Raw genomic sequence first — 24,302 nt, forward strand, 5'->3', positions numbered from 1 at the left:
TCAGTTTCACAATTTTGTTCTCTTTTGATTGTTTCTCAAACTCTATTTTTGACATTGTGCCATGGATGATTTAAACTAAAAATGTTCACAGTATCGAAGTAAATCATACTGGTGAGGCATAATATATTTAGTTGCACTAGCTCAACCAAGGTTGACAACGACGAATAGCATCAAGTGCCAGCGCAGTAGAAGCACCTCTGTTACCCAACCGCAATTTCTTCGATGCATAGTGATACAAGGTTCCCATCTCCCATCCACCATCTGTTTCTTGCATCGATAATAACTGCTTGAGTTCTCGAACATCGCGAATCCCGACCTGGTGGCAGACAATTAGGCGCATTGCCAGACTGGCTGCATCAACCGGCACCCCGATGCGCTCTTCTAGTCGCTCAATGAGCAGGCGTCGCATTCGGCTATATACCCGGGCGCGACGATTCTTGAGACGCAGCAGCAGGCGAGAGAGGAAGAAGAAAAAGGCCTCAGGAACAGGGTAGAACGAGGTACCGTGAATGTAGGCCCGCTTTTGGAGGACCTGGTGAACCCAATTGAGTGTCTCAGAGAGCTGATAGCCCCGACCGTATTGGTAGAAGAGACTCAGAATGTTGCAGCACACGACTGGGTCAACTCGGTTTTTGAAGTCGGTGAAGAATGTCTGATACAGGGATATTAGCTTTGCACGGACTTCAGAGCTTCTTATCCCCAGGCAATCTCCTACCTGCATGAGACCATCAGGGGATCGATACTGAAGCATCTTGTCCATGACAAGGTTGGCCACGTGAGGAGGGCGATTGAGAATAGTGATTCCCAGTGATGTCGTGTCCATGTCATCAGGGAACTTGGTCTGGGTGAGAACAGGAGGACCTACTCTCATCAGCTTGAGAGCGAAGGGATACCCATGTAGAGAATGAGCTTGTTCATACCAATGAAATAGTTCCATGTGGTCAGATGGGTCTCAATATCAACCAACGATCTAATGGCAGTCAGTGACGTTCATATAATTTTATCACAGGTCTGGAGTACCGGTCACCAGTGAGCTCAAGGATGAGCAATTGCGCAAAGTTCTCCCTCACGGGTATGCCGGTATGCGTGAAAGAAGGAAAGCGTTTGGCGTGCTGGTGGAGAAACTGTGTGCCTCGTCCAACAGGGTCAACCTCGACGAGGTTGAGAATAATGCGGGGAAACGAATCTTCCAAAGAGAGGACACCTTGCAACCCCATGGACATTGCCGCCACTATATTATCCGTGTCGTCATCCACCAAGATGACTTGCTCAGCTGGCAGACTTATCTGTTCCAGAACACGTTGGTAGAATCGCAATTCGGGCTTTTGCATGCCCATCTCACTCGACACAAATACTTGTTCGAATAAAGACCAATCAATCCCAAGACACTTGACTGACGCGTAGTCCTCTTGGGATAGGTTGGTTACGGCATAGAGTTTGAATCGGCCATCAAATCGAGCTTTCATTGAAGCCAATGACTCCAAAACTGCCTCATTCACACGTAAAGACTTCCGCGCAGCCAATACGGCCATCTCTATCTCTTCCCGTGGGTGGCCAAAGTCTGATGCCAACCGGGCAAAGTATTGTTCTTCGGTGGTGCGGCCACATTGGTATTCCACGGTGGCTCCACAATACAAGATAGACTTAAAGGTATTTGCGGGCAACTGAATGTTTTCCATCGAGGAGCACAAGACGGTGTTCTTCAATTCAATCAGAACTCCTTTGTAGGGCACCCGCTTGCTCGTTTCAACCATGATGTCAATGTCTCGCTTACAAGCTGGGATTTACGGAAGCGTGATTCTTAAAATTATATAAATACCAATGTTACAGTCTATCATTCTTCGTACACGACGAATGTTTAATTAGAATTTGGTGGCAACTGCAAGTACGGCAGACTCCTGTGTGAATAGACCGAGAAAAGCAAAAAGACAGAAAAAAAGAAATCAAGTAATTTTACCCGAGTAAAGGGATTATTGCTCCGCTCTAGTGCACCTAGCTCAGGAACTGAATAACCCAATTGGCGAAGTAGTGAGGCTATCTCGTTCCCTTGTGGCGTGGCTTTCCCTTTTCCCAATACTTCCCATCCCACTCCACCATGGTATCACCTTGCTTTTGGCGATCGCGATGCATCCTGCAAGGATATCTGATCCCAGTATAAAAGTAGAGTATCAGTTGGATCAGCTCAGAGTCTCTCCGACTTGCCCTCCACCTTCAAGGAAACTCCGAGACAACCCATATCACCCAATCCGCGACACCATTATCTACCCAGTTCCAAGCCTCCATGGACAGTGGCTCTTCTCAAGCGTTTGGCTGGGCCAATGGACGTGTTCTTCTCGTTGTTGTAAGTATTGAGGACGACTTTTAGAGCCACTTAGAATCGCTAACCGCCCTTCAGATTGCGTTTGCCATATTTACCAAGGTCTTTTATAATGTGTATCTGCACCCTCTCGCACAATTCCCAGGACCAAAGTTCTACGCAGCATCTCCCATTCCTGTAGCACTAGCTCAGTTGAGAGGAGATTTCCATCATTTCACTCAAGCGGCGCATCGGCGATATGGAGCTGTGGTTCGAATCAGCCCAAATGAATTATCGTTTATTTCTGCCACGGCATGGAGCGATATCTATGCAAGATCCCAAGGAAAGCCGCCCCTTCCTCGTGACAAGACCTTCTTCAACGATATGCTGGTTGATGAGAAAACCTTAACGATGGCGGATGATCAAAACCATGCTCGAATGCGGCGAGCTATGAACCCGGCATTTGCACCACGAGCGTTGGCTATGCAAGAGCCTATTCTACAAAAGAACGTGGAGCTTTTTTTAAATCAATTACAAAGTCGGTCACTGGAGGGAATGCCAATCGACTTGCGTCTTTGGTACAACTTTATTACGTTCGATCTAATTGGCGACCTCGCATTTGGAGAGTCATTTGGTTGTCTAGCAACATCCACCTACCATGAGTGGGTAAGCTTTGTCCTAGACCATTTCTATATGTCAACATTACTCCAAGTTATACACCGATTTCGTCCCCTAAATCGGCTTTTCGCTGCTATAATCCCTTCGTCACTTGCAGAGAACAGAAAAACACACGAGGAAATGGCACTCGGGAAAGTGCGCCGGCGCATCCAAAGGGGCACAGAACGGCCAGACTTCATGCACCCTTTGATCGAGGCCCAGAAGAAGGGCACTATTAGCGCAGAGGAGCTGGAGCAACAAGCCAGTATTCTGATCCTGGCAGGTAGTGAAACAACCGCAGTGGCTCTAACATCTGCCACGTATTTGCTATTGCAAAGTCCAGAAGTATTGACAGAGCTAAACAAGGAGTTGCACGCCAATTTCCGGGACGAGAGTGAAATCGATGTCTTGTCACTCAATAGGCTACGCTACCTACAAGCCATCATCGAGGAAACACTACGCCTGTTCCCGCCGATCACAAACGGATTTCCTCGACAAACTATGGCCGGAGCTACCGTTATTGATGGATATTCTGTTCCGGATGGTGTAAGTCTAAGAGCTGGAAGGAGAAGTTCCAGAAATCTAACATTAATAGACTGTTGTCAATATCAGCCACTGGAGTGCGTATCGCAGCGAGGTCAATTTCTCGACACCCGATGAATTCATCCCTGATCGCTGGCTGGGTAACTCGCGGTTTGACGGGGATGCAAAAGATGTATTTCAGCCATTCTCCGTCGGACCTCGTAGTTGCATAGGGAAGAAGTAAGTTTTCTAAGCGAAGATTCTATTCCATAACTAACACCATGGAGATTTGCATACGACAGCATAAAACTCGTTCTGGCTCGGACCCTCTGGAGGTTCCAGATGAAATTGGATCCCAGCAGTCAGAGGAGCTATCTGGCAGATCCAGTCTCATTTGTCTCCTTCCACCAGCCCCCATTGTTGGTCAATCTGACTGCTAGGGATAATTGAAGGAATCTCCCGGGCTAGTATACAATGAGCGGAGGCAAACTCTAGGTTTGCGGGAAAATCAAAAACAAAAAGGATGTGATATAATATATTGTGATTATATGCTCATATCGAGGCACTTCTTTACACAGGGTTCACCATCTTTCAATAGCTCCCCATGAGATCGGCCGATATTGGAGGACTAGAGTGGAGAGGCCATCTTGGCATGGATCATCGCTCGCAGATTGTTGCAGGTCTCCCCAACATTCACGCATTGGATCGCCTCCATGCCAAGCTCCCGTGCAGCTGAAACATTCTCACCCTTGTCATCGACAAAAATTGCTTCCACAGCCAAAATGCCAATTTTTTCCAGTACATGTTGATAAAAACATAGATCTGGTTTCCGCATTCCCTCGAACCCCGAGGCAAAAATCCCATCAAAGCAATCCCACACGTACTCAGTTGCTCGGAGTTGATAGAAGTCCGGTCTCGGAATGTTGGTCATCATGTAGATGGATATGTTTGTTTGGCGTTTAAGATCTTGCAAAAGGACAGTCATCTCATCGTTCGGTGTCAAGGAGCCTGTTGTCTGCGAAAAGGTCGCGGCAATTTCCGATGGACATATTGAGAACATTTCTCCCAGTTGCTGATAGCATTCTTTGGTGTCGATATTTCCGCGCTCGAATTCATTCCATAGATCGCACTTTGTTATTGACCGGAGCATTTGAACGGATACTTGAGTATCAGCCTTTGGGTTCCAGCGAAAGAGGACATCACCCATGTCGAAAATCACGGCCTTGTATGGTGGCATGAGGGGCGACGGATCTTCCAGGAAAAACTGGTTTGGAAGGCTGGAAATACGCTCTGCTCGCGAATGGAAGCAGACTGGAGTGCTCAGCTACATATTGTTGACCAAAGTAAACAACCTGGAAAATCTTAGATGGGACATGGCAAGAAGGGATCATCTGCAGAGTCAGTAATTACACATATACATTCTTCCTTCCACCCTTACCGATACCTTGATTGGATATCCGGCTGCGTAATCTAGTCGATGGTAAGTGAACCTTCGTATCCACTCAAGATGCACCAGAATGAGTAAGATTCCTTGCGTCGATGGTCAGGTTTGTGGATATGGCTGACGATGTTACATCAACTTGTGAGCCGTCAAGCACCGTGATAGCATTACGATGCAACATTCTCACTTCAGTTTTGCGGCACGTTGGTGGCAGCATCCTCAAGCCAGACTATTATCTTTTCGCTCATCCTTTCAACCTTGTTTATTGGTGCTCTCAAAATTGGTGATGGCTATCAGCGGGACTCCTTTTGCCTGCTCTGTGTATACTGGAGTTTGTCTCCTGTCTGTCGTCTACTTACAGTAAACCGTGGTTATAACGAACTAATTGAGACAACCCAGGGCTGTAGCGCTATTAGACCAGATGCAATCTCATCAATCAGAGGCTGTATATCATGATGCTCAACGTACTTCTTAAGAAGTGCTTTTTGATAACAGTTCCTAATGGTAGTAGCTGAAACATCGAGCTCCTAGGCCTGAACACCCCACTGAATAGCTCTCAATACATTCATAGAAGCCATTGGGTCTCAGCCTTCATCAAATTCATTCATTAAAAACCAGACCCATCGGCGCTTCCAATATGCCTTCCACGTATTATTAAAACCCTCATCAAGAGGCTGAAATCGAGTTTTTGTGGAAGCCATATAATTAGGGTATTTTGAAGTGGAGAAAGACTATTTTAATAGTTTTACCTGTAGCTTCATGGGCCGAAAAAAATATCCAATAGAAGCACCACTTTTCTATTGACCATATGGGCGTCAAACCATCGAAGCCATTCCTCGAAGATCAAGCTAGTCATCCGGGATTTCCCATTAGATCTCCATCGAAGGTTGAGATTGTCGATCCTGATTTTAGCAGCGGTAAAAGCTCGTGGCTTTTTAGTTGGACCAACAAACCATGGTATCAACTTCTCAGAACCATCGGAATTGCAACGAATAAGGTTGATATTCTCGCATTTTTTTGCTTCTTGCCAGGCATACTTCGGTTGGAAAGGCTTCGGTCGGGGACTCGCTTCCAGAAAAGAGCAGTTTCATCGCAATTGAATATATCCTTTGGACTGTATATATCAAGAGCTTGACAAAATGAGAGCATTGCTTCCGACGCTCTCTCTAATACACTGCCTTCTTTACCATGACTTTTGTATATGTGGATCGATTCTCGGTTTTGGAAGCCCATAAGCCAGCCAGTACTGAATGTCGGCATCTCGAGACCTTCGTAGATAGGGATCTAGGGCGAAAAGGATCGTTATTGTAATCGTGCCAAGCAAACCTACACCGCATCCGGCGGTGTAGGTGAGCCTCAACTGAATACAAAATTATCTTTTTTTATCTTCCAAAACTCCTGCCCAATATTCCTAAATCTACTGATCAGGTAGAAGAACGCATTATTGAGGCCTGCCAAATCGCCCTATCTAAAAAAAAAACCTCCCAATATTTCCTCGCTAGCGCGCCAGTTTAACGTTCCCTACGCTCGTCTGTACAACCGTTTCACCCGTCGGCAATCTAAGAACGGTCATAAAAGCTTCAACAAGGCTTTGAATGATCATCAGGAGCAGGTTTTGATTCGCTGGATGGAGTATAGGGATGCTGTCGATATCTCTCCTACGCTTAATGAGATTAAACTAGCTGCAAATCAACTTCTACAAGCGAATCCAACCCCGTGTGAGGTCGGCAAAGATGGAATTTTGACTTCTTATGATGGAAAACGTCGGATTGGGGAAAAAAACAGATAAAAAAAGAGAGGCTACTCGCAAGCGGGCGACGAGGGCAGCTAAGAAAACCTTGGTTTCTGCACTACTAGGACTAGCTAGGGAAAAGTCTTCTAGCCCAGTCTATAGGCATCAGTTTAGTCCCCTCCGGGCAGATGGTATTATTATCGATGAGGTGATAGATATGCGTACGTTTGGAAAATGAATGAGGATTTTGTATTCAGGTGCGATTTTGTATTCAGCTCATCCGCACCAAAACCGGACGCCCGGTTTTGGTCAACTTGACACGGTTATTGTCCAATTATTCTCCCATTCTCATAGGCAATAAAAAGCCGATTTCAACACACTCTTTTCCCCTCACTACCTGTGGGAAAATGCCCGTGATTCTGCTCACAGCCGTCCTTGTCGCTGCGGTGCTGGTCATTTTCTTTCACAGTGATGTCGGCGAACAATTGCCCCCTGGCCCACGCGGACTTCCGCTTATTGGGAACCTCCATCAAATTGATCAGGTGGATATGCGCAAGAAGTTTGCACGTTGGCATCAGCAGTATGGACCAGTTATTCGCTTAAAGCTTGGCTGGAGTAATGTGATTGTTTTGGGGACTATACCAACCACAAAGGATCTTTTTGGCAAGAAGGGTGCCCGATACAGCTCCCGACCCGATATGACCATGGCGAGAGATGTCATGACCAAGAACATGCAGACGTCAACTCTTCCCTACGGAGACAAGTGGAAAATCCACAACCGCATTCATGTGTCACTTTTGAATCCCCGAATGTCGCAAAAATATCGGAAGTTAGTGCAGATTGAGAGTCGACGGGCTCTCTTTCGTTTATTGAACGCAGATGATATGGGGTCATGCTTCAACCGGCTCAAATTCAACATCATCTACACTCTTGCTTACGGGAAAGACCCAGAACAAAACGATGCCGACTTTCGAGAGATCTTGGACCTGGCAGACAGCTTTTCTCAGGCATTGACCAACTCGACATGGATTGTCGACATCTTTCCTATATTGAACCGTCTGCCTACCTTTTTGGCGCCATGGAAAAGGTTTGGTGACAAATTCCACGAGCGCACTCAGAAATGGTTCCAGAAAAACACCGCGCATGCAATTGACGCGGACTCGTGGAGCTGGACTAAGCTTGTTATGACCAGCGAAAATACGGGCAACCTCACGGTGACTGAGATTCGCAGTCTGATTGGCGTCTTGTTTGAAGCAGGAGTGGACTCTACTGCCACCTCGCTTCATTTCTTTGTCCTGGCGTGTATCCTTTACCCAGATGCAGTTGAACGTGCGAGAACCGAGCTGGACGATGTCGTTGGGCGATCTCGGCTCCCAACTTTGGACGATTTGCCTGAAATGCCGTACGTCCAAGGCTTCGTCAAAGAAGTCTTGCGCTGGCGGCCAATCCTCCAAGGCTTGCCTCATTACACCACTGCCGACGACACCTATATGGGTTATCACATTCCCAAAGGCTCCACCGTCCTCTTCAACCATTGGTCAGCTCACCAAGATGAGGATCTTTACCCTGAACCTTCTGTCTTTCGCCCTGAACGTTACATCAAAAATCCCGACCTTCCGCTAGGTGCCTTTGGGTATGGTCGGAGATCATGCCCGGGGCGACATCTAGCAATGATGACCCTAGAAACGATGATACCAAGCCTACTGTGGGCCTTCGATTTTCACAGTTCTGCTGATCTTGAGCTACACAAAGACGCTCTTTCCGGAGCCACTGCCATAGGGGCCTTCCTAAAGCCTCTCGAGTTTCCAGTCGTTTGGAAAGTACGTGATGGGCAGCACAAGGGCATTGTGGAAGATGCATTCTATGCGGCGGAAAAGGAATTGAACTCCGCGACCAACATTTACTAGGTATTACCTCTGGGAGCTCCGCCAAAGGAAAGTCAATATACTCGGTCCTTGCCAAGAAACCTAACACGCTGCCGGTGATGGGTTTTTTCCACAGTCTAATTAAAACCATAGTCTAATTGAAATGTACCCTTTGTATGGGTTTCGCTTAAGGTACATCCGGTATTTCCTTAGTTTCTCGACCACAAGATCAAACCGAAATTGACTAAATTCTACTTTGTTATTGGTATCTCTGTGAGAAGTCATGTAGTACCAGTTTTATTTTCCTAAATCGGTGCTATTCTAGTGCTATAACACGAAGGGAAGGGAATAGCCTCCGGTTAAATCCTTACCTTGAAAACTATGCAAAAACTATTGTTTAGGCTCTAAAGTTCATGAAAGATATAGTTTCAGATACCAAGATACGTACCCGTACATTCCCTGACGCTAATAAAGTCAAAAGTCCCGCATCGGCATGTTCATGTAAGGACGCATCGTCCCACATTTCTCGTACAGAGTGTCTGACACTGACACCCTTACAGTGGGGCTGAAAATAAGCGTACACGTCCTTTAGGCTACAAATGTATTCGTTTGGTATGGGCAGCTCTCCTGACTCCTTACCGCCTAGTGTCACTACTCGCAACTCATTCCTGACCTCCGCTTTGCTGTCTTTCTATCTCTGTGATTGTTCACTCATTCTACGAAAACTCAACAATATGTTCGCTGCCATCCGACAATTGAAAGATGAAGCTGGAATGGTAACAGATATTGACCGTCGCAAATGCTCTCGACGAGTTCCCATGAAGGCCCTAGTTCTTGGGATGCCGCGTACAGGCTCGACTTGTAGGTACTGTAATCTTCCAGAGCTCATGTATAATAATTGACTAAAGATCATAGCCCTCAAAAGTGCATTAGAGATGCTAGGATACTTCAATGTTTATCATGGAGAGGACGCATTCTTCCTCAACCCGCGGGACTGTGATATGTGGATGGAGGCTTTACATGCCAAGTACGATGGGAGAGGCACGAACTTCACGAGAAAAGAATTCGATCAACTTTTGGGACACTGTCAGGTACGATTTATATGGGTCTGCGTAGAATTGATTCCGTTGACTCTGCTCTAGGTAGTCTCAGATATGCCGGCGATCTGCTTTGGGCCCGAGCTGGTGGAGGCCTACCCGGAAGCAAAGATCATCTTACCCGTTAGGGACTTTGCTGGATGGGAGAAGTGAGTGACAATGTTGCGATATTGGACTCACGTCTTTGGTTCATGCTAATTGTCGCCAGATCTGCAAGGCGCTTCAATGATTATTTCTCATCCACATCTCCGATCTTTTTCGAAGTTCTAAACAAGGCCCTGTTCATGGAAGACCGCCTTTCCTTGCCAACTTTTAGAAAGGCATGGCAGGTTCTATTCAAGGGCGACTTTTCTCATAACAGTCGTCAGTGCTATGAGGAGCATTATAGTGCCATCTCCAGCTCTACTCCAAAGGACAGGCTTATGTACTGGAATGTCAAGGACGGCTGGGGTCCTCTTTGCGAATTCCTCGACCAGCCTATTCCTGATACTCCGTTCCCACATCTTAATGACGCTCGTGCACTGGAAGAGAGCATGCATCCTTCTCATCTTCTTATGGTGATGCGGTATGCCTTCAGGGTGACTCACATTGCAGCCTATGCATGTTTGATCTGGGCCTCGTGGAGACTTCTCTTTCGATAGAACAAACTTGGATTTCTTAGCTCTTTCTTTTAATTCTTGGTTTCTCATATCTTCAGCAACGGGGATGAATCGGGACTGAGCATGGACAACCTGCCACGAACCCCATCGTAAATAACCACAATGAATAACCAGTGCCTCACATTGGTCGGGTTTTCACCTTGACCATCAATGGTTGTCTCTCCCAGACACTCCAGAGCCGCAGGTTTTCTGCCCAGTCGATACTCTCCTCGCATAATGAGAGATCAAAATGCCAAAACACCATTGCCAATGTCATACGTGCCTTGTGATAAGCGAAACTGGGTATTGCGATGAATTAGCTTTGTGTCTGTTACATTGTCTCTTGCGTGGAATTCTTACCTTTTCCCCAGGCAGTTTCGTGGACCAAAAGAAAATGGCTGGAGTGCAGACTTGTCCTCGGCGGCGTACTCGTTGCCCCCAAGCCAGCGTTCTGGGATGAAAGACTCGCAGTCTTTGAATCGGGATGGGTGGCGACCAATAGCTATCGGACTGACATATATAACGGTCTTAAGGCCATTGTGGTCAGTGCGATATTGATATATATGCATGGGAACAAAAGTAGCTACCTTTTCTGGAAGAACTTCGCCGCAGATAACCCCCCCGCCCTTTGGAATGGCTCGAGGAACACCAAGTGGGACTGGTGGCTGTAGACGCAATGTCTCTTCAATACAGCCGTGGAGATAAGGCATCTGTTTTAGAGCGGTCTGACTGATGTCTACAGCGGTGTGAAAGTTGAACCTCAGTTCTTTCTGAAGCCGTCGCATCGCCAGGGGGTTACGTAGCAGGTAGTATGTCACGCTTGAGAGAAGGGCAGCAGACGTCTCCGTGCCTGCTACCATCAAAGTCTGCAAATTGACATGCAGCTCCGAGGGAGTGAGACGAAGCTCCTCTTTCAGACCCATTATCCGCCCGAGCAGACCTGTGGGAGATGGGCCCACGGCTAGACTTTTGTTGACCTTCTCCACGCAATGCTGGTAATTCTTTTCAAAGCTCGACTGCAGGGATCTGGGTACAAACAGCGGGACAATCACCGAAGTCCACGGATAGTAGAAGGCCATGCGAAGCAGAGAAACCTCCCACAGAGCACCGAATGTGGTGTCCACCCATGAGTGATTCTGAGAGGTCGTTTGCATTTGGAGGGGCTCATCAAAGGCGTAGTCGGACATAATGTCAAAAGCAGCATGATTGTACATGGTCACCATATCAAACTTGTCCATTGGCGGGGCAGCCTGGAGAATGTTGACGAGGGTTTCCAGATGTCGACGAATGAGTGGCTCAGTCTCATTCAACGCGCGCTCGGAGAAAGGATGGAGGAGAGCACGTCGAAGACGAGGGTGATCTGTGTTAGAAGCGCCGACGATACTGCTATTGCTACCCCCTCCTGGTGCCACGTAGTGCCTCGCTTCCTTTTCAGTGGCTTTGCGGTCCTCCGTCGGCGGGCCATAGATATCGTTCCAAGCGGCGCCTTTCGCAAAGCTCAGCTCGTCTGGTGCCACTCTCACGATGTCGCCGTGAATGAGATGGAGGTTGTGAATCCATTTGGCCATCCCTCCGCTCACCTCGTACCACACCCACGGCAATCTGGAGATGGCGCATAGCCTCGGCCCTGGATACTTGGCCAGCGGACTCCAGTAGAGAAGGTATAGAGACCGGACGACATAGTACGCGAAGATCTGGTCAAAACACTCAATATGAGTCCCTCATATTCAGGTAAACAACACACACCAAATAAATCAAGTCTTTCGCGAAAGCAAATCCTGTTTGGCTGTTAATGGCGACCCTGGGTTGGTGCCACGCTGTTCGAGGATTCTCTGTGATTTCCATTGCGATGTTCCGAGAAGGGTTTGCTGCGAAATTTCCCACACTCGCCCAATTGAGGGGTCTACTTAGCAAAACGACCCTTCTTCAAGGTAAATGTAGCCAATCTTACAAAGTAGGCCTCACCGAATGCCTCCTAGCTGACCTTGCTTAGTGAAACTCTCCTGGGCCCTAATTACCAGGGAAATTCAAGTACTGCAAACGGTAAATCGCGATACGTTACCCACCTGCGCTTTCCCTTGCATCGTGACCCATCATCTAGTGCAGCCCCACTGGCCCATCAGGTGGATCTGCATGGAGTTATGCATTCCAGAGACTGCGATCGACTCTTCTGGGGCCCATTTTGGACTCAGCAGCAGTTTGTGTCATCCTACCAACAAGCGTCACATCACCCGAGCCTACACTTCCCGAAAGTCTCCATGGCTCATCTCAAGGCAGAGAAGCTAGAGCCTAGGTTGAAAATGCTACAATCATCATGGCAAGCCATTATACTAGACCTGGGCAACGTCATCTTCGAGTGGTCAAGCAAACCCACTGGTGAGGTTGGGGCGACGTTAAAGTCCATCATGAAGTCCGATATCTATGCTCAATATGAGACTGGCCAAATCGAAACCGAGGAGTTCTGCGAGACTATGGGTCAGAGATTGGAAATAGACGAGGCCGACATCAAGGCAGCGTTTAAAAATGCGCGTGCATCGCTCCAAGCCAACCACCAGCTGGTGGACTTCATTCGTGAGCTAAAGCGCACTACCGGAATGGCCGTCTACGCAATGTCAAACATTCCGCGGAGTGAAATCGACTATCTACAATGCCAGCATCCCCAAGTCATGGATTTATTCAACCAGGTATTTGCCTCGGGCTTTGAGGGAACGAGGAAACCAAATCCGGACTTTTTCAAATTGGTTATTGAAAGGGGTGAACTTTCGCCGGAGCGGACGATTTTTGTTGATGATAAGATTGAGAACGTGGACGCGGCACGAAGTGTTGGTTTGTATGGGGTCCGGTTCGAGGGAACGGATGCATTGTGTGATCGTCTACGAGACCTCTTACCATCGTTGGACTAGAGGGATTGTTACCAGTTAAGGGCGTTCAAGCCTCTCGGTCGTCCAACTAGCCCAAAAGAGAGAGCAATATGTATGTATGTTCGCAAGAATGGGCTGAGACATGCGGTAGCCCGTAGTAACGATACCTTACCAAGGGAATTTAAGCGAATACGAGCTGAATGCGACAAGGGGTGTTTTGAAGGGACACGAAAAAGCCAGTGATCAGAAATTTGGTAACAATAGGAAAGACATTGTTTGTTCCTTACAATAAGTCTTTCTTGTGGCGTCTGGCGCGGGACTAGATTTATGCAGGCTCCACACTATCTGAAAATCAATACAGGGATCGATACCTGTCTCAATAAAACAAGCCCTCACCAGGCGAGCTCGCTTTGGCTACTCTCAATTTCTAACACCAATTTCAGCAATTTGGACTACCCCCTCACAAGTCATCGGGATATCTGCCGTTATGGATGATTACCCAACCTTCCCAAGCAAATCCAACCATGAAGATGATACTCAGAGCTTGTCTTCCAGTGTCAGGCTGCTGGCGTCTCACAATATCTGTGTACATCAGCTTGTTCAGCAGCAATGTGAAGCCTATCCGGCATCATCAGCTATCAATGCCTGGGATGGCAACCTGACCTACGGAGAGCTCGAGCAAAAGTCTTCCCGACTGGCAATTCGCTTGATGGAGCTTGGCGTTAAACCTGAAGTGATAGTGCCACTCTGCTTCGACAAATCGATGTGGACAGCGGTGGCTATTCTTGCGGTCTTGAAGGCTGGTGGTGCATTTGTTCTTCTCGATCTTGCGTTTCCACTGAACCGTTTGAAGGAAATATGCCTGGCTGTCAATGCATCGATTGTGCTAACATCCCCTTCGAGAGCCGATCTAGCTAGGAGCCTGGTATCCTTGGGAGCTACGGTCATTGTTGATGGTCGCTTGGCCAGCGTGACGGGATGCCGTGATCAAACGGAGTCTATCGTTTTCAGCAACCTTGCAATGCCAGAAAGTGCTTGTTACGTCGTTTTCACTTCGGGGTCTACGGGAAAACCGAAAGGTATTGTTATGCCTCATTCTGCAATGGCGACAAGCATTACAAAGAACCATGGACCGCTTTTTCTACGACGAGATTCACGCGTACTGCAATTTGCAGCCTATGCTTTTGATCTGAGCGTTTATGATCATCTGTTTACCCTTGCAACGGGTGCATGCTTATGCGTCCCCTCTGAGGCGTCTCGCCTATCCGCTCTGGCAAACGCCTTTCTCCAGTTCTCCGTAAATTGGGTCACACTCACACCTTCAGTCGCTCGGATATTAGACCCTGAGCAACTGCCCGGCCTTAAGGTTCTTGCTCTGGCGGGAGAAGCAATCACCCGCACAGACCTTGATAGATGGTCTCCTCATGTTCATCTCCTAGGCTTATATGGCCCAGCGGAGTTTGCTCATGCTGCAACAATACGGGATTTTACGGCATCCCCATCTGATTCGGCCAACATTGGGTATTCCCACAATGCTGTGTGCTGGGTAGTTGATCGTAATGGCAACACTTGTCAATGTTCCGACGGGCAAGAGGGCGAGTTGATTCTGGAAGGACCGTGCTTGAGTCGTGGATATCTCAATTATTCAGCCCCCAGCATGGCTCCCTTCTTGAACGGCGCTCCTTGGGTCCCTTCTTCCCGCTCTATTAATACTCAATTGTATCGGACCGGGGACATCGTGCGCTACAATCTGGATGGGTCACTCCAATTTCTCGGGCGGAAAGACACTCAAGTCAAGGTTTCGGGGCAACGAATAGAGCTCGGGGAAGTGGAATTTCATCTACGAGAAGCCCTTCAAGAAGCTGATGACATAGTGGTCGAAGTTGTTTCTTTTTCCACGCAAGGCGCGGCTTCTTTGATCGCATTCATACAACTGCCACTATCATGGAATGCTCATCTCTATCTTGAGGCTTCCAAAGACACTGAGTTTCAAACGGTGACAAAAAAGGCAGGAGGCTACCTGAGGCAGCATTTACCGCCATACATGGTACCTGGCAACTTTCTTCGGGTCCATCGTATCCCAATGATGAGAACTGGTAAGACCGACCGAAAGGCACTGCGACAAGAAGCGGAGAAGCTACTCGCGGCACAATTAAAAGGATCAACCGACAACTGCACCGAGCATCACGGGGGTTTAACCGTGGCCACGGAAGGGACACTGATAAAGCTCTGCAGGAAGGTACTGGGTATACCTCTTCAAAGTCAACGTGATGACATTGGATGGCTCCAGCTTGGCGGTGACTCTCTACTTGCCATGAAACTCGTTGACCAGGCCAGAAGCCATGGTATTTGTGTGTCGGTTGCCGATATCTTGGGGGCCAAATCACTGGCACAGCTCGTAACGAAAATGAAATACGAGACAGTCGCTTCCGTATACCAGCACATTGAGCCATTTTGCCTTCTTCCAAATCAGACTGATAGAAGGGGCTTTGTGATTCGCAAGGCTCTCGAACAATGTCAAGTTCCATTGAGCTCTCTTGAAGACCTGTACCCCTGCACCGCACATCAACTCGTGTCTATACCCTACATGATCAAGGGCCAATGCAATCTCACCCTTCGACTCCGATGCCAACTTCCTGCAGATGTGGATCAAGCAAAGTTTATCTGCGCTTGGGATATTTCGGTCTCCTCCAATCCTCTTTTCCGAACTCGCATTATAGAAGCTGACTGGGGATGCTATTATCAAGCCGTAACTAGGGACCCCATTGTGCTTGATCTGGAAACAGATCTCAGGAAACCAACAACCGATTTGGTCGTTGATCTCTTTGGATTTGGTGTCCCTTTGGTTCAGGCATATTTTCATGAGAACATCTTCGTCATGTCAATACATCATCTCCTGATCGACGGCTATTCCTTCCCTTTGGTATTCAGAGACATAGAGCGCGCTTATCAGGGACAGACTCTCCCGCGCCTGTCTTTCAGCCCTTTCGTGCAATGGTCTTCAAGGCTAGATGAGCGAAGCAAACAATTTTGGAGCAGCTCCTTTGCTGGTTTCAAGGGCGAGCACTTCCCGCCGGTGCCACCTCCGGGATACACTCCTCTTGAAACCGCACAACTTCAGCGAGAGCTACACTTTCCACCCCGAGATAAATTTACACCAAGCAACAAAATACGCCTTGCACTTGCCGTTACTTTTGCCCGAAACCTCCATATCGACAAAGTCGTATACGGGGACCTGCTGGCCCGGCGTGCAGCTCCAATCCCTGGAATTTCCGATATGGCAGTACCTTCAGCCTCACTACTGCCGATTTGTTTTCGTGTAGATATGAAGAGTTCTTTGGGGTCTAATCTGGGGCGCATCCAAAGCGAAGCCGCTGAGAGAACTGGTTTCGAGGGTATTGATAAGGAGCTTCTCCGCGGGCTGAGCGCAGAGGCGAAAGCTGCTTGTGACTACCAGACAGTCCTGATTATTCAGGCCGAGGGAACAGATACTTTTCATGGGCTATTCAAAGAAGCCACCACAGAATACGGTCATGCTCCAGGTCTGTGGAGTCTGTGTCTGGAGTGCTGGCTCACATCTAATACGGTCAGTATCAAAACAAGATTCGATGAAAACGTTTTGAGTAAGGAAAAGGCATCCAAATTCCTTGATTGTCTTGAATTTGTCTTCAACGCAATCATTCAGAACCCCACCTTGAATCCTGCTGATTTGAAGGCCGACTTTGAATTTTGAGCTTTGAAGCATGTCTGAAAGTTTTCGGTCTGTGAAGTATTACATCGATTGATATTAAAAGTTATTCTCAAAGAAGAGATTTTCCGTCTTTTATTGAAAAAGGTGGCACGTAGAATTGTACACACTCGTAGTCATGAATATATCAACATTCAGTATCCGAAACCCCGGCCAGTCGTATTGTTAAGACATTTCCCGGCCGATCTGCTCCAGTATACTGTTGAAGTCTTTGTCTGAATCTCTCCAACCATGATTAATAGTATCTTTTCGTCGTTCATCCCGAATGGTGACATTGGCACGGAACGGCTTAGGCACCAATATGGATGCATCAATCTCAAAACCCCATGAACTTAATTCATCAGGAGATTGAAAAGAGAATGCCCACAGCAAACGGGAGACGAGGAGTGAAACGGCATCTTGAGCCAAGTGCTGCCCAGGACAAACACGACGACCAAAGCCAAAGGCATTGATCATGGGTGCACCACATTGAAGCCATCGCTCCGGCCTAAAATCCTGGGAATCTCCTCCTAACTCGTCTATATCCAGGGCCCAGTGGTTTGGAATGAATACGGTACCGCGGGGTAAGTGGTATCCCCCGTAGCTGTCATCTTCCGTCGAGGCATGAGGCATGCCGATTGGTGTCAAGGGTCGCCACCGCAGCACCTCTTTGATGAACGCTGACACGTATGGCAAACTTCTCAAATCCTCCGTTGTTGGTAATTGGTCCGGTGCAAGGACGCTGTCGAGTTCCCTCTGTGCAGTCGCTACTGATACCGAATACCGACAACATATGAACAGCAAGTGGCGTAAAGTCGAAACCGTAACATGGACACCGGCTTGGTAGAGGACGCCGATCACGTAGAGAAATTCATGGTCAGACATCTCATCTTTGTACTCTCCTTTTGCGTGCTTCACCCAGTTCCAGGAAGGCGCAGTCTCGGCAGCTGTTGTTTTCTCACGGAAAAGCTGCACAGTCCGCTGATGAATCTGCTCTCCATAACGATTCCACGGAGCAACGCAGTTTGGAAACCACTTGAGGATGGGAAATGCGTCGACCAGCCAGTGGCCTGCTCCAACGGCGTCCGCAAAAGCTCGCGCGATGTTCTCAACCTGCTTCAATTGCGGCGCGTCACAATGGCTCACGGTCGGCTCTCCGTATGCCAGAGTGTTCATCAAGCTCCCCGGGTATCGCCGGAATGCTTTCTCGATATTATCGGGCTTCGCAAGAATGTCGCGCAAAGTGAAAAGACTCTCCAAATCGAGCAGTTTGCGGTAATGCCGCACTGCCTGCTGGTTCAGTAGAGCGCCTTGGATGCGGTGGTGCTTGCGCCACTGGGGACCGTACGGCATGAAGACAACGTGATCACCGTGGGTCATGATCTCTGACGCCATCACCATCCGCGGGCGCGAACTGTAGATGCGGCCCCGCTTTTCGAACAGATCGCAAATAACGGACCTGGATCCGAGGAAGACAACAGGCTGGTTGCCCATGTAGACGGTGACAAGTGGCCCAAATATTTTGTGCCATTCCTTGAGTTTAAGCCAAAGAGGGCAGTCGGCGGAGATAGATCTCAGCTCTAGTGTTCCGATCACAGGCAGAGCTTTGGGTCCTGGGGGAAGGCGACCTTTGCTCCGAGTCAATCTCAGAAGCAGCCAGTAGGTCCCAAGTCCTATGAGGCATATTGAAAAGACCCATAGTATTGCCATGATATGAAATACACTTCGGCTGGAAATATATTCGAAGACCAATTGAGAGAATGCAGAGTGAGAATGAGCTAACCCGTTCTCCTGGTTGTGTGTGTGGTGGGGAAATGCGTATATTGCAAAGTGGTATATGTATTTAGTAAACTAGAGCAAGGAGAAAAGGGGTGGAGGAATTTTACATTATCAGTCCACAGCTAATGGTTGTGGATTGGAACTTGTCTGTTTTGTTCTATTTCCCTTCAACTGCTACGTGGTGGACACTATCGGCTATATACTCCGGTCCACATAATTACTGTACGGTTCAGCCACTATATTTAATTCTGCTAAATTCATTATATGACGAGTTGCCCATTATCAGAATCAGTGTCCGATAGTACCATTATCTCAAGGGAGCTGCACCGATATTCAAGGATATCTACCGCTGGAGGTAGATAAGGGAAAGGACAGCAACAAATAGAGCAAGAATCGCTAATTAAGATTAGCTGCTATCCGATTATTGTTAGGCTAAGACTGCTCAACTTACACATGGTACAGTTCACATAGTAATAGCCAAGTATCTCAGAGAGGCTTCCAGAAACAAGAGGCCCAATTAACATGCCCAGATTGAATGAAACTTCCATCATGGCGGCAATTTTGGAGTTGGCTCCATTGGGACCAAAAATATTTGGGGATTTGTTTTCTAGTTCTTTTGTCACAGCTAGTCCATGATTAGCAAGGAATTTCAAACAGACAGGGTCCGATCATCATACCAATTAGCTGGAATGCTCCAGCTCCACGGATTAATAGAAATCCGAAACCAACCCCAACAATGCTGACGATCACAATGGCCTCACCATTAGAATCTAGGGCAGCCCAGGGAAAGTCGAACCGCCCTGGAACTGCAAGTAACCAGAGAAATGGTGCAACGATAGCCCAACCTAGGGCAGTAGGGTATCGCAGCCCTAGGTGATCTCGAACGCCGCCAATGAGAGGACCTAGAATGATGGGTGGCCCTTGGATCCCAAGGAACATCATTCCCACGGGGAGACTTCCCCAGCCAAATGTGTTCTGGAGGTAAAGAGGGAGCGTAGTGTCAAAGCCAGCGACAATCACGGACTGCGCCAAAGTGATCGCCAATCCGGTTAAAATCCGTGGATCAAACAGCAAAGTGCGGTAGAATCCTGGGGTTTCAACCTCAACAGAGCTCGAGCCTTGAGCATTCTGACTCTCAAGGATGTCTGTCCTCTCTCTATAAAGCCCATCCGGATTTTGTTCGATTGTTTTGTAACCATTCTTCCGGCTTGAAAGTAGCCCGGCTGTGTCCTCTGGTCCCCGCGTTTCCGAAGACTTGACTGACTTTGTAGTCTGAGGCATCTCGGACTTTCTGTCAACCATCGCTAGCCGGGCAAGAAAGTCAAGGCTCAAAAGAGCAAAAGGAACGGACCAGGCTGCCCAATAACCAGCTATCTGAAACAACAAGCCGGAGATTGCTGGACCTCCAATGACACCACTGGTCACAAAAGACATAGCCAATGCTAAAGTTTGTCCTTTTCGCTCCGGCTCGATATTATCCACCAGCATCGCAAACGATGAAATCCATGTCGCAGACCCAGAAACACCTTGAACGATTCTTCCGAGGAGGAGTGCCCATACTGCTTGTGTTAGATGTGGCAGCGATCTGGGGCCTGGGCGGGACTATCATACCTGACGGCGTGTAGGCAACAAGAGAGGTGCCTAGAGCGCATCCCACCAGAGAAGATAGTAGCAGGTACTTTCTGTTTGGTGTTTTGTCTGCGAAGTGCGCGATGATGGGCGCAGAGATCAAAGAGCATAATCCATGCACAGCAAGCAGGGCAGTGGTGAGGTTTTGTGTGCTGGATGGATCAAGTCCAAGGCGGAACTCGACCATGTACTTTAAAATTGGAACGATGAATCCATAGAGAAATTTTTCTGGTTGGAATTATTAGGTAGATCATAGCTTAGAGATAGCGACAATTAAGCCCACCTGAAAACAAACTGACCACAGCGACAGTAATGAGGAAGGCATTGGACGACCTCCACTGATGATTGATGTAACCGTGGGTGATTTCACCGCTCATTTTCATTCAAGGCGACGATCGTGTTCGGTCACGATAATGAATAGGCGGTTCTCAGCAAAGCGCTGCAATAGTGTTTGCTGGATGAGAAAGGAATATGCCCTTCCCTTGTGACTCGTCCCTAGAGGGAACTTGAGCTGTGGCGAAATCCGCTCCAAAATCGAGACCTACACGATCCAAGCCCTAAACCCCCCTTACATCACCGACATTCCCGCATCGAGAGATACCGTCGTTCCCGTCATGTACATCTCCTCATCCAACACCATCCAGACCACCCACCGCCTGGCCCAACCTCACGCCCCCCTTACATTACTGACATGCCCGCATCGAGAGGTACCGTCGATCCCGTCATGTACGTCGCTGCATCCGACACCATCCAGACCACCGCCTGGCCCACCTCGTGAGGTTGGGCAAAGCGCTCCAGCAGACTAGTACGTGATGATTCTTGCTTTTCTGTCCTACCCATCGCCGCTAGCGTGGCCATGGTCAACTCGGTGGCGACGCCACCAGGAGCCAGGGCATTCACACGAATACCGTGACAGCCATTTTCCAAGGCAGCGGTCTGAGTCAGCCCGATGACGCCATGTTTGGCTGCCACATAGGCGGCCATCCTCGTCTGGGCCCGGAACACTGTGCCAGAGGCCATGTTGAGGATACTACCCCCTTGGCCTTGGGCAATCATCTGGCGGAGCTCCCACTTCATACTCAGCACCACACCGGTGAGGTTTGTTGCCAGTAGTCGGTGCCAGTAGTCTTCGTCAAGTGACTCTATGGGTGTGCAGTCGGGGTGCATGCCGGCATTGTTGACGGCGATATCGAGACGGCCAAATCTGTCGACTGTGGCTTGGACCATTGCTCTGATGCTTTCCGACTGACTCACATCAACCTGAACAAACAGAACTGGGTTCCCCGTTTGCTCTTGGATGAACGCCGCTGTTTTCTCTCCGGTCACGGAGATCAGCTCGGCTATCACCACACTGGCCCCGGCCTGTGAGAGACAGAGCGCTGTGGCTTTTCCAATGCCGGACCCGGCGCCGGTGACCACAGCGACTTTTCCCTGTAGAAGAGGCTGGAATTTCATATTCGTTTGGAAGATACTGGGTTGTCTGCTGGTTGAATGCGGGAGATTGGATCCTGTCATTGAGATTAGCAACATATGAATCGTAATCATTTCTTGCAAAAAAAACCCACCTCAATTTCAAAATTTATAGTTTGGGAAGGATTTCAAAGAATCATCAGACTGAGAGTTTTTGTAAATGTTGATTTTTGAATTATCAAGTTGTGAAGGCCAATGTGGACTTTATACTCAGTCAGACGAGCCGTCTGATTTCCCGCAAAATCGCGGAATTTGCTACATTTCGACCCTTACTTACATCCTTCCCCCACAGATAATAAACAGACACACCAAAACTTCACCTCAACCAGCCGCTTGCATATCACAGCAGAATTTGACAACTCCATTAAGTTGGGCAGATTGTGCCTGCTGACTTAAGTTCCCAACTAAATGTCTTTGCCCTGCGTGTTGTTGTCCTATCTGCATTGAGAACGCGGCGCGAGCTTTGCCATTGGAAAATGTCAAGTCTTTGGAGCACAGTCTTGTGCACAGTATGTAACCTTCTCAGACTCCCTTCAAAAAAGGCAAGATCAATTACTGACCAAAACCCTTCAGGCACTGACTGCCATTATCTGGCGACTACTCTACCGACTCTGGTTCCACCCTCTTGCCCACTGCCCGGGGCCTAGATTGGCCGCAGTGTCAAACCTGCCGTACGTCATTTGGACAATCTCGGGGCAACTTCATCGGCGACTTCGAGAGCTTCACGACCAATACGGTGAGGTGGTGCGCATCCGCCCCAATGCCCTTACCTACAGGTCCCCGCAGGCCTGGAAGGATATCTACGGTCACCGGAATTCCGGGATGCTGCCATTCAGCAAAGATCCTGAATTTTACATGCCAGCCGCACCGGGCCAATCTCATATGATCAATGCCAACGAGGCAGACCATTCCCGACAGAAAAGGCTCCTCAGCCACGCATTTTCTGAGCGCGCTTTGCGGGACCAAGAGCCATTGATTATGTCCTACATTGACCTCTTTATCAAACAGCTACGAGGCAATGCCAATCGTGGGGAGAAGGTCAATTTGGAAGAGTGGCTCAACTTTCTGACCTTTGACATCATCGGAGATTTGGCCTTTGGCGAGCCCTTCGGGTGCCTGGAGGGCTCCGAGTATCACCCTTGGGTCGCTACCATCTTTCAGAGCATCAAGACTGGAGCCTTCCTGCGGGCATTGTCTGTTTATCCATTTCTGGCTGCACAAATTCGCAAAATCATGCCGAAGCGGTTGATCCAAAAGCGAATAGCACACTACCAGATGAGCAAGGACAAGGTGACACAGCGCCTTGCAACCGAAACAACTCGGCCTGACTTCATCTCGTACATTCTCAGGTACAACGATGAGCGCGGTATGCAACGTCCGGAAATTGAGGTAAATGCTGGAATCATTATACAGGCCGGCAGCGAGACTACAGCGACAGTTCTGTCTGCTTGTCTTTACTACCTGCAGAAACATCCAGTGTGCTGGCGAAGGGCTATTGAGGAGGTGCGGACGTCTTTCCATGCAGACAGCGATATCACTTTCTTTGCTGCAAGCCAGCTGCCCTATGTAGGTGCCATCATTGAGGAAAGCTTGCGTTTGTTTCCACCAGCACCTGGCCTTGGTCCTCGGTTGGTGCCAAGGGGTGGCGCCGCGGTTGATGGGAAATTCGTCCCAGAAGGGGTATGTCTGCTGCCAAGCACCTCTAGTTCATATATTTTGATGAAGAACTGACAGAGCCGTACAGGTTTCTGTGTCCGTGCCACATTACTCTACTTTCCGTGGGCACACGAACTTTGTTGAGCCAGATTCGTTCCTCCCAGAACGGTGGCTAGAAGGCAATAATGACGCAAGCCAGTTCGCTTCTGACCGGCGTGAAGCACTGCAACCATTCTCATTTGGGCCACGTGCCTGTATTGGTCGAAAGTAAGTTTTTGCTCGCTACTGCTCCTCTTTCCTCGAAGTAATGTATCTTATTCAATGCTGCTTTTAGTCTTGCATATGCGGAAATGCGAACTGTATTGGCCAAGATCCTTTGGCATTTTGATGTCTCTCTGCAGCCCGAGTCGTCTCATTGGGATGAGGCCAGAAGCTATATCGTCTGGGAAAAGGGTCCGCTGTGGGTTCGCTTGAAAGATATTGCCGGGGCTAGGAACGATAGCCTCGTGGAGGTAGGCTGAAGCCTTGTTTGCCAGGCCTTCGTTGGTCACTTCTTCCCTCACGCTTTGCCTACCACCTGCCGAGATTCGTGGAACTCCTCCAGATTAGAAAGGGAGAAGGGTAATTCTCCTCGCCAGCTCTCAGCGAATCGCGAGGACATACGCACCGTAATTTCATGTCGCCAACACCATTCGGCGTCTTTGGCATGCTGTCCATGCACCATCGACAAATCTTGTACCATCTCAATTTTGCTCCCTCCTATATGTCCACTGGCCGATTTAGAGGAATGATACTACTTGGATTATTTGTGACTCTGACGAACTTGTTAATTATTAATTGTCAAAAAGGCATGGGAATCCAGCGAGATGTGCGATGTAGATCGTTTGTTTGGGTATTCGAATCCGCAAGACAGGTCAAGTGTTTACCTACTC

The 24,302-nt window shown here is 48.5% G+C and overlaps 12 protein-coding genes across 12 annotated transcripts; 6 read left to right on the forward strand and 6 right to left on the reverse strand.

The window, feature by feature from the left end:
* Positions 1–136: 136 nt before the first annotated feature.
* Positions 137–1,754, reverse strand: N7471_007054 (HAD family hydrolase; the record flags this gene model as incomplete). The annotated part of the gene is made up of 4 exons (XM_057279773.1): positions 137–652; positions 716–861; positions 921–970; positions 1,021–1,754. The coding sequence occupies 4 exons, from the start codon at positions 1,752–1,754 to the stop codon at positions 137–139; spliced, it is 1,446 nt and encodes a 481-aa protein (XP_057134033.1).
* Positions 1,755–2,365: 611 nt separating this feature from the next.
* On the forward strand, positions 2,366–3,925 carry N7471_007055 (cytochrome P450; the record flags this gene model as incomplete). The annotated part of the gene is made up of 3 exons (XM_057279774.1): positions 2,366–3,499; positions 3,549–3,715; positions 3,763–3,925. Coding segments are annotated over 3 exons (1,464 nt in total), but the record flags the coding sequence as incomplete, so codon positions are not given.
* A 178-nt stretch (positions 3,926–4,103) lies between these two features.
* Positions 4,104–4,712, reverse strand: N7471_007056 (HAD family hydrolase; the record flags this gene model as incomplete). The annotated part of the gene is made up of 1 exon (XM_057279775.1): positions 4,104–4,712. One exon carries the CDS (start codon positions 4,710–4,712, stop codon positions 4,104–4,106), a length of 609 nt encoding a protein of 202 aa, XP_057134035.1.
* Positions 4,713–7,055: 2,343 nt separating this feature from the next.
* On the forward strand, positions 7,056–8,555 carry N7471_007057 (cytochrome P450; the record flags this gene model as incomplete). The annotated part of the gene is made up of 1 exon (XM_057279776.1): positions 7,056–8,555. One exon carries the CDS (start codon positions 7,056–7,058, stop codon positions 8,553–8,555), a length of 1,500 nt encoding a protein of 499 aa, XP_057134036.1.
* Positions 8,556–9,247: 692 nt separating this feature from the next.
* On the forward strand, positions 9,248–10,251 carry N7471_007058 (sulfotransferase family protein; the record flags this gene model as incomplete). The annotated part of the gene is made up of 4 exons (XM_057279777.1): positions 9,248–9,374; positions 9,429–9,604; positions 9,656–9,759; positions 9,819–10,251. The coding sequence occupies 4 exons, from the start codon at positions 9,248–9,250 to the stop codon at positions 10,249–10,251; spliced, it is 840 nt and encodes a 279-aa protein (XP_057134037.1).
* Positions 10,252–10,387: 136 nt separating this feature from the next.
* On the reverse strand, positions 10,388–12,093 carry N7471_007059 (cytochrome P450; the record flags this gene model as incomplete). The annotated part of the gene is made up of 3 exons (XM_057279778.1): positions 10,388–10,547; positions 10,609–11,942; positions 11,995–12,093. The coding sequence occupies 3 exons, from the start codon at positions 12,091–12,093 to the stop codon at positions 10,388–10,390; spliced, it is 1,593 nt and encodes a 530-aa protein (XP_057134038.1).
* A 455-nt stretch (positions 12,094–12,548) lies between these two features.
* Positions 12,549–13,151, forward strand: N7471_007060 (HAD family hydrolase; the record flags this gene model as incomplete). The annotated part of the gene is made up of 1 exon (XM_057279779.1): positions 12,549–13,151. One exon carries the CDS (start codon positions 12,549–12,551, stop codon positions 13,149–13,151), a length of 603 nt encoding a protein of 200 aa, XP_057134039.1.
* A 445-nt stretch (positions 13,152–13,596) lies between these two features.
* On the forward strand, positions 13,597–16,842 carry N7471_007061 (non-ribosomal peptide synthetase; the record flags this gene model as incomplete). The annotated part of the gene is made up of 1 exon (XM_057279780.1): positions 13,597–16,842. One exon carries the CDS (start codon positions 13,597–13,599, stop codon positions 16,840–16,842), a length of 3,246 nt encoding a protein of 1,081 aa, XP_057134040.1.
* Positions 16,843–17,022: 180 nt separating this feature from the next.
* Positions 17,023–18,330, reverse strand: N7471_007062 (cytochrome P450; the record flags this gene model as incomplete). The annotated part of the gene is made up of 1 exon (XM_057279781.1): positions 17,023–18,330. The coding sequence occupies one exon, from the start codon at positions 18,328–18,330 to the stop codon at positions 17,023–17,025; it is 1,308 nt and encodes a 435-aa protein (XP_057134041.1).
* Positions 18,331–18,958: 628 nt separating this feature from the next.
* Positions 18,959–20,621, reverse strand: N7471_007063 (MFS transporter; the record flags this gene model as incomplete). Its single annotated transcript, XM_057279782.1, has 5 exons — positions 18,959–19,011; positions 19,067–19,240; positions 19,293–20,174; positions 20,227–20,472; positions 20,528–20,621. 5 exons carry the CDS (start codon positions 20,619–20,621, stop codon positions 18,959–18,961), a joined length of 1,449 nt encoding a protein of 482 aa, XP_057134042.1.
* A 301-nt stretch (positions 20,622–20,922) lies between these two features.
* N7471_007064 (SDR family NAD(P)-dependent oxidoreductase) lies at positions 20,923–21,699 on the reverse strand (the record flags this gene model as incomplete). Its single annotated transcript, XM_057279783.1, has 1 exon — positions 20,923–21,699. The coding sequence occupies one exon, from the start codon at positions 21,697–21,699 to the stop codon at positions 20,923–20,925; it is 777 nt and encodes a 258-aa protein (XP_057134043.1).
* Positions 21,700–22,190: 491 nt separating this feature from the next.
* On the forward strand, positions 22,191–23,891 carry N7471_007065 (cytochrome P450; the record flags this gene model as incomplete). Its single annotated transcript, XM_057279784.1, has 4 exons — positions 22,191–22,223; positions 22,288–23,394; positions 23,459–23,637; positions 23,705–23,891. 4 exons carry the CDS (start codon positions 22,191–22,193, stop codon positions 23,889–23,891), a joined length of 1,506 nt encoding a protein of 501 aa, XP_057134044.1.
* Positions 23,892–24,302: the final 411 nt, after the last annotated feature.

The sequence above is a fragment of the Penicillium samsonianum genome (assembly GCF_028829775.1).
Source record: "Penicillium samsonianum strain IBT 33392 chromosome Unknown utg000004l_segment0_segment0, whole genome shotgun sequence".
NCBI lineage: Eukaryota > Fungi > Ascomycota > Eurotiomycetes > Eurotiales > Aspergillaceae > Penicillium > Penicillium samsonianum.